This window comes from Stenella coeruleoalba, assembly GCF_951394435.1.
Source record: "Stenella coeruleoalba genome assembly, chromosome: 8".
Lineage (NCBI taxonomy): Eukaryota > Metazoa > Chordata > Mammalia > Artiodactyla > Delphinidae > Stenella > Stenella coeruleoalba.
Window position 1 is genome coordinate 9136932 of NC_137154.1, and position 8165 is coordinate 9145096.

At 56.3% G+C, this 8165-nt stretch overlaps 2 protein-coding genes across 3 annotated transcripts; one reads left to right on the forward strand and one right to left on the reverse strand.

Moving 5' to 3' along the window:
- The first annotated feature begins 1115 nt into the window (after nt 1-1115).
- B3GAT3 (beta-1,3-glucuronyltransferase 3) lies at nt 1116-5614 on the forward strand. Of its 2 annotated transcripts, none has more exons than XM_079930205.1 (5): nt 1116-1259; nt 2390-2564; nt 3891-4251; nt 4422-4712; nt 5118-5614. In XM_079930205.1, exons 1-5 carry the CDS (start codon nt 1178-1180, stop codon nt 5214-5216), a joined length of 1008 nt encoding a protein of 335 aa, XP_079786331.1. In that variant the 5' UTR covers nt 1116-1177; the 3' UTR covers nt 5217-5614. The 2 variants fall into 2 exon arrangements, with proteins under 2 accessions (XP_079786331.1, XP_079786332.1); XM_079930206.1 differs by having other exon boundaries at nt 2429-2564.
- Nucleotides 5615-6069: 455 nt separating this feature from the next.
- On the reverse strand, nt 6070-8093 carry ROM1 (retinal outer segment membrane protein 1; the record flags this gene model as incomplete). The annotated part of the gene is made up of 3 exons (XM_079930459.1): nt 7038-8093; nt 6403-6649; nt 6070-6288 (listed from the first exon to the last, which is right to left on the reverse strand). Exons 1-3 carry the CDS (start codon nt 7625-7627, stop codon nt 6070-6072), a joined length of 1056 nt encoding a protein of 351 aa, XP_079786585.1. The 5' UTR covers nt 7628-8093.
- Nucleotides 8094-8165: the final 72 nt, after the last annotated feature.

Here is an 8165-nt window from a genome sequence, read left to right on the forward strand (position 1 = left end):
CCGCTGGCCGCAAATAGAGAAAGCCTACGAGCAGCAACGAAGACCCAGTGCAGCCAAAAGTAAACAAATAAATAAATTTATTTTAAAAAGAGAAATTTCCAGTTAATTCTCTGGGAGGTAGCTCATTGCCTTGACATTTTACCCCCACCCCTTCTGTCACCTGTTTCAGTGTGGGTCAAAGGAGACAGTACAGCTCCTGGAGTCAGGTATCTAGAAGGGACATAGAAAATTGTACGATGGGAATTACATGATTTGGCGCACTTTTAGTTACTTATCTGTAAAATGGGGACAATACCTATCTCTCACACAGAAGTGGACCAAGATACTGTGACAACCCTGAAGAAGAGCAGTTTGCTCCTGAACTACTGCCAGATGTGCTGGAAAAACACTATGGATATAAACTCTTCATCCCAGAAAGGGACCTGATTCCAAGTCATACTAGAAATTCAAAAAAAAAATCCAAGAAATATTAGAATATGAGAGGTTGATTAATTAATGAAATATCAAAAATACCCCTTTACTATTTTTTGGTTTAATTTATTAGATTACTATGTATTTTTTGCATTTTTGCCAAGAGTACCTTGTTAAATATCAAAATTCTGCAACATCAATCTTTAGAGTTTTAATATCCTAAATTGTATTAAAATTATAATCAAAGGATTATAGTGAGGATTGTATGAGACACCCAGGGCACAGGCTTGGTACATGATAGGCCCTAGATTTCACTCATTCATGTAACAAGTATGTACTGAGGTACTGTTACTACCTGCAGTGACTGATGGATGAATGAATGACTATAAGGAGAAAATCTGCGCAGAGGGACTAGAGATCAAGGGGAGGGTCCCAAAGGCACTCCCAAGTACCCTACCTGGCTTTTGACCGCCGGCCGCGCGCAGTTGATACGCCGGATATGACGTCACCCACTACCGTGGTTCCCAGAACTAGGCGGTGGGAGCGGAAATTAACCCGGAGGGAGGGAGTGTGCAGACTGACCGGAAGTGGGCCGCGACGTTTACTGCCAGCTCCAGCTCCTGGGAGCAGGTCGAGAGGAGGGTGAGGAGGGCGGGTCAAGGGGCGGGGCCGCTTCAGGGGCGGGGCTTGCAGGCTGGCGGGCTGGGGGCGGGGAACTTCGTGCCTGCAGGACCCCGCCTGCCCAGGCGCCGGCGGTGGCGCGGCCATGAAGCTGAAGCTGAAGAACGTGTTCCTCGCCTACTTCCTGGTGTCGATCGCCGGCCTCCTCTACGCGCTGGTGCAGCTCGGTGAGCGGGGCGGGGCGGGGGCGCGGCGGGTCGGCCCTCGGGCACCCGTCGCCGAGCGTCCCGCCCTGGGGATGAACCCCCGCGCAGACCCCATTCATCCGGCTCGGCCCTTCTACAGCCCTCTGCGGCCGCCGGGCGCACTCCCCTCTCTAGAACGCACCGCGGCTGCCCGCCGCACCTCGGGTGAAATCAGACTCCTTCCCAGAGCCTGCAAGGCCCCGCATGATCCTGCCTTGGTCTGCCTCTCTAACCCCATTTCCTAACCCTCTCGCTCGCTCTGCTCCGGCCACACTGGCTTCATGACAGTTTCTTGAAAACCCCACACTCATTGCTTCCAAGCACTTAACCTGTCCCCGCTGCCTGTGGTGCTCTTCGCCCAGCTCTTTCCCAGCTCCCTCTCTCATCCTTCAGGTTTCAGCTCACATGTCACCGCCTCACAGGCCTTCCTTGACCACCTTAGCTAAAGTACCTCTTCTCAATCTGGATTCTCTTTAAGTCTCTATCCTATTTGTTTCCTTCATGGCCCTTACCACGGTTTCTAATAATTTTATTAATTTGTTTCTTTGCTTAGTGTCCAGCTCCTCCACTAAACTGAAACCTCCATGAGGGCAGGGACCATGTCTGTTTGCTTTCCTAAGCTGCATCCCGGGCACCTAAGGCAGTGCCTCCCAGGAGGAGCATTCAATAAATATTTATCCAATGATGGAATCAATGAATTTAATGAGTCTTTGGTCACACAGCCAGTGGAACAGATTGAACCCTGCCTCTTATGCAGGGATTTAGAGACTGGGCCACTGCATGATCCTCAGGTATTTGAAAGACTGTCCTGTTTTAGGAGATCAACTTGTTCTTTATGGTTCCAGAAGGCAGAATTAGGACCAGAAGGTAGAAAGGATGGAGGCAGGTAATCAGCTCAATAGCCAAATGAAAACTGTAATGGATGGAATTGGTAAAGTCGGAGAGGGGCTGCTAATTGAGGCAGTGAGCTCCCCACCACCCAAGGCATAGAAAAGCTGTTAGAGAAGTTGTAAAGAGAGCCCTGCACTGGCTAGTTGAACAGAAGGTTATGGCCCTTTGGGATGCTGAACATACTGTGGTTCTCTGCCCCCATCCCTGCTTCCTGGGACCAGGCCAGCCATGTGACTGCCTCTCTCCCCTGCGGGCAGCAGCAGAGCAGCTTCGGCAGAAGGATCTGAGGATTTCCCAGCTGCAAGCCGATCTCCGCCGTCCACCCCCTGCCCCCGCCCAGCCCCCTGAACCTGAGGCTCTGCCTACTATCTATGTTGTTACCCCCACCTATGCCAGGTATGGGCTGTGATGCACCCAACATCTGCATGGACCAAGAGGCTGGGGTCGATGATGAGTTTCGGGAGGCGCTGGGCCAGGGGATGTTCCTCAAGCTAAGGCATGACAAATGACAGGCTAAATGAACCACATCATTACTCTAAGATTTGTGGGAAAATGTTTTTCTATTAAAATAGACAGGGATGCGCTGTGAAGTAGAATACAATATTCCTGAGAAGTTTTAAGATAGAACAATAAAGTTGCAAAGAAATTCTGAACTTGCCAGTGAGTTCACTCTCTCTCCTTAGGGAGCCTTTGGTGAGAAAGTTTGGGAAGCCCTTGACTAAATCGAAGTAGAAAAGGACTTGGCCCTGCGGTCATACGGGGGTCTAGAAATAGTTACACCAGCTATTATTTGCAGTGTGTTTACTCTCTGCCCCACACTGTGCTAAGTGTGTTCCTTTTTTTTTTTTTTTAATAAAACGTAGCGTTATTGGTGACACAAACCAACTGGGAAATGTGGTTTTGAATCTGTAGCCAAAAGGGCTTGCTGACATCTGCCTGGAATCAGATGGCTGACCCACCTACGCCAGGGCATCTCTAGACCCTCTCCACCTCCCTACACACACCATCAAGCCTGGGGCGGGCAGGCCCATCTGAAGGGTAAAGAAGCCTGCAAGAGACTGGGCCCCTACCTTCCCAGTTTCTTGTCTAAACTCGGATAAATCTTCGTCCCCTGAAGAGGAATGAGCCAAAGGGCTCCTCTAAACTCTTCTACCTGGAAATCCAAGCATAGGCGGCAAAGAACATGGTCCTACTGGTATTCTAAAAAGTCATGATCTTATTTAATCTTTAAAACAACATTGTTGTAAAGTACTGTTATTTTAAAGTTATTTAAAGGAAACTGAGCCTTGGGGAGATGGAGCCATTTCCCCAGATATCTCACCTAATAAGTTACAAAACTGGCGTTCAAACCCAGATCTGATTTCAAAGACTGTGCCCTTAATTTATAGTCAGAGCCCTGGGGTTGAGGTGAGTGACAGACATGGACATTAAGAACAGGGCAGGTGAATCAATTCCCTGGCGGTCCAGTGGTTAGGACTCAGCGCTTCCACTGCAGTGGGCATGGGTTCCATCCCTGGTCAGGGAACTAAGATCCTGCAAGCTGAGTGGCTGGGTCAAAAAACAAAACAAGACAAAGAAAAGAACAGGGCATTTGGGTGCTGGTCAGGGAAAGGTCACGGGGGGGGGGGCGGTGCTAGGAGTGGCCCAGGAGAAGCCATATGTACCCTCTGGAGTGGGCAAATGGTGCCCACCCCTTTCCCTCCTGCATCTTTCCCCCTGCAGGCTGGTGCAGAAGGCGGAGCTGGTGCGGCTGTCCCAGACCCTAAGCCTGGTGCCCCGGTTGCACTGGCTGCTGGTAGAGGATGCTGAGGGCCCCACCCCGTTGGTCTCGGGGCTGCTGGCTGCCTCTGGCCTCCTCTTCACACACCTGGCGGTCCTCACCCCCAAGGCCCAGCGACTCCGGGAGGGCGAGCCAGGCTGGGTTCGGCCCCGAGGTGTTGAGCAACGGAACAGGGCCCTGGACTGGCTCCGGAGCAGAGGGGGTGCTGTGGCGGGAGAGAAGGATCCACCCCCACCAGGCACCCGGGGAGTCGTGTACTTTGCTGATGATGACAACACCTACAGCCGGGAACTCTTTGAGGAGGTGAGCACTGAGATGGGGTTGGGGAAACAGGCCAGGTGGGGCCCGCTTCATCTTTTTCCCTAGGTGAGGAGTGGGGAGCGGTGGGGCAGAGTGACTCAAGTGGTCCTTCCCGCTGCTCCCATTCCTCTGGGCCACCTCCTGTCTGTTTCTTCTTTCCTGACTTCCGGTAGATGCGCTGGACCCGTGGCGTCTCAGTGTGGCCAGTGGGGCTGGTGGGCGGCCTGCGATTCGAGGGCCCTCGCGTACAGGATGGCCGGGTCGTGGGCTTCCACACCGCGTGGGAGCCCAATAGGCCCTTCCCACTGGATATGGCGGGATTTGCCGTCTCCCTGCCCCTGCTGTTGGCGAAACCCAATGCCCGGTTTGATGCTACTGCTCCTCGGGGCCACCTGGAGAGCAGCCTCCTGAGCCACCTTGTCGATCCCAAGGACCTGGAGCCACGGGCTGCCAACTGCACTCGGGTAAGGGGATGGAGGTGGGCACGGAAATCTGACTGTGGGAAATCTGACTGTGGGATGGGAGAAGTGGAATGAGGCCCTGGGGAGTAGGATCAGGGATGGGTGTTTGAACCAGGAGAGACCCTCCAGGGCTCAGATTCAACCTTGCTTGCTCTCCTGAAGGGGAAGCTGGGAGGCAGGGAAGGAAAGTGGTCTTCCTGCCACTCTGTCTCCTGGCACCCGTGTGACACAGAGAGGGTAAGGGATTAAGCCCCATTTTAGAGGCACTAAAGGCTCCCCCCACCCACCCTTCATACTTGGCAGCCAACCCAGTGTGTGTCGAGGGGGTTGGAGAATCCGTTCTACACTGCATGCCCCAGAGGCTTGGCTGTGGCTGGGCCCGGCTCTAACTGAAAGCTCTCGGGACAGGTTCTGGTGTGGCATACGCGGACAGAGAAGCCCAAGACGAAGCAGGAGGAGCAGCTGCAGCGGCAGGGCCGAGGCTCAGACCCAGCTGTCGAGGTGTGATGGCGGCCCTCCACTGCCCACCACCTCATCAGACACAGATCTGTGGGACTGGATCCCTGGCCTGCCCAGGATGTGGTTTTCCAAGTCCTGAGCCCTCAGAGCCAGGGGCGGCCCTTCTGCCCCTTCAACCCCAGGGCGTGGCCCAGCTGCTTCTCCCCTCCCCCAGCTTGCCTTGTGGCACTGCTCACAGGCTAGGGACAAGCAGCCCTTGTGTTGAGCCAGATGGGCTTGTCTGGGGCGGAGCAGAAAACAGAGAGTCTCGGGCGGGAGGGCGGCTGAGTGACTGGGTAACTTATTGGGGCTGGGCATGCACTGGGGGGCTGGAGGAGCTGGGCTGGACCCTCCCCACCTGAGCATGCTGACCCCCCCCCCCCGCCCCAACCTCCAGAATAAAAACACTCAACTTGGAGGGGCTTCTGTTTTCCTTCACTTCCCATGTCAGGTTCTTGCATTTGATCCTTACCAGGTCAAACCCCTGGAGTCCTGGCTTCTCCATCAGACGGAAATCAGTTCTCTCAGGGCCCCCACCCCCTTGAAGAGGAAGATCAGTGGCTTCAGTCCAAAAGCTTTATTGAGTCTGTGCACCAGAAGCAGCCTCCAGTCCTTCCCATGTCACTTTCCCACCACCCTGGTTTTTTTTTCTGTTCTTCCCTGGTGGTTCTGGCCATGGGCTAGGCCCTAGGACACCTGGTTTTCTCTCCTACCCCAGTCCAGCTCACTGACTATCCTTAACCCTCTAATCCCAGAGATCCCTCCTCCCCCACCTGGAGCCTATAAGGAGTTGTGAGGTTTCCAGGCTTGTCCATCTCTCCCCTTCCCCCCACCCCTCATCCCCACCCCAAGCTCCAGGCCACTAGGCCTCAGGTAGACCCTCCTTGGGAGGTTCCTCTTCTGGTGGGGCCTCCTCAGGTGCTGGCCTGCGGGCCACCCCTCCCTGTAGCCACGCTGTTTTCAGCATGTCTTTCAGCCCAGCAGGAAAGAGATAGCCCTGGGCCTCTCCCTCCCCATCGATGACTCCTCCGAGCCCCTCCAGTGCCGTTTGCAGGTACCGCAGGCCCAAGAGTACCAGAGTCTGTGGGGAAAGCAAGGGGCAAGAGGTCAATGAGGGTCACAGCAGTTTCAGGGGCCCCTGGGTTGGAGGCGGTGAGGAGGCCCAGAGGAGGCCTCAGACACTTTGCTGACTCACCTGCAGCAGGAAGGTAACAGCCAGCATGTTGCCCAGTGTGCTCGCCAGCCCCTGCAGGTGCCCCAGCAGCACCTCATGGCATCCTTGGGCCCAGAGGTTTAGGTTGGGCTGTCGGGGATCAAAGAGGGGGTGGGCGTGGGGGTCTGAGAGCTGGCTTTGCAGGCAAGGTCTGGGTGAGTGGGGATTACAGCAGGAGAAAGGGACCCCATCAATCAGATATAGGCCTTCCACATTGCTCTGGATCCGGCTGCAAAGGGAGGGGCAGGGGTGTTAGGATGTCTGGAGATAGAGGCCTGGGGGAGAAGCTGCAGGGCACAGGAGTTGAGAAGGGAAAAGACGAGTGAGACATGTACTGACTGCTTTACTATGTGCCAGGCATGCAGACATCATTCGTTTATCCTTACGACAACTCTGTAAGGTGGGACTTTTATCATCTCCAGTTTACAGACAAGCAAATGGGCCCAGAGCAGTTTGGTAACATGCCCTGGGTCACACAGCTAAAACATGGCAGAGCTGTGCTCCATTCTCTCAGTCACTAGACTCTACTCATTGCCTGTCTGGGTGAGGTGGGGTTGCAAGGAAGGAGGAAGAGGAGGAGAAGAAGGAAGAGGGAGGAGGAGAAGCAAATCACTCACTCAGCCACGTCCTGGTCATTGGGATCCAGGTAACGGTTGCTGACCCACTGGATCCCAAACCAATCCTTGTACCCATGGCGCCCGCAGCAGTGGTGCCTCAGCTGCAGCTCGTCCAACAGCCGTTTGGCTTGACAGCGTCCGGGGACCTCTGTGTCCTTGTAGTTAGCCAAGGCAGTCCCCAGGCCCTCCTCCAGTCCTGTGTCCAGAGTCCCAGGCAAAGCCAGGGCTAGCCCCAGGGCAAGAACCAGGAGCCCCCCGCCACCAGCTGTGCCAGCCACCAGCAGCGGGCCCAGGACCCCTCGCCAGGGAGGGTATTGAGCTGCATCCAGACTGGCCCTGCTGGCTCCTGAACCCACCAGTCCTGTGCCCAGAGCCACTGCACTGGCTGCCAAGGCAACCTGGGGCAGGGCAGCGACCGGGCAGGAGGGAGCCAAGAAGGTGCCAAGGTGCCACAGCTGGACCAGGAGATGCCCGCTACAGAGGAGGGTGAGGCCACCGACCACCGCCAGCAGCCAGGAGAGGAGCCAGAGGCCCTGCGCCAGACGGATGCGGGGCTGGAGGGGCAGCACCAGCGGCAGCACCGGCGCCATCTCCCATCTCTGCCCAAGGGACAGCAGAGCTGTCAGGGACAGGGGTTGGCCGCGGCAGGATGCTGCGTCAGCCCAGCCTGGCTTGAGCTGGGCTAATGCCACCCTGACCCCAATACCCTGGGCATCCTCCCGCCATAGCCTTAATAACCCTCTGCCCTGTGCCCTGCCAGTCCCAATTCGGGATGCCTTGGCCTTGCCCCTTAGGAAAAGCCCCGCCCCCGGGCAAAAGGCCTATTTCGTGACCCCGCCCCTGTCCCTTCGCGGAAGTGGGGAGGGGCTGGTCGGTTCTGCCTCGACAGGCTAGGGGCTGGGGGCGGGAGACCTCACGGCCCGCGCTCCTTCCCAGGTCCCCAGGGAGTCCGAGGGCCAGGATCCCGGAAGGGCCTGGAGGGTAGTGGCCGGAGGGGGCCGGGGGTCAACGGGTTGGCCCCGCCCCCGAAGCGAGCTGCGAGGCCCGGACAGGGAGGGGTTACCAGGCGGCCCGGCCCCCCCCTCGTCCCGCCCCCCCACCTCCCGCGCTTCCTGGCGGCCTCGCGTC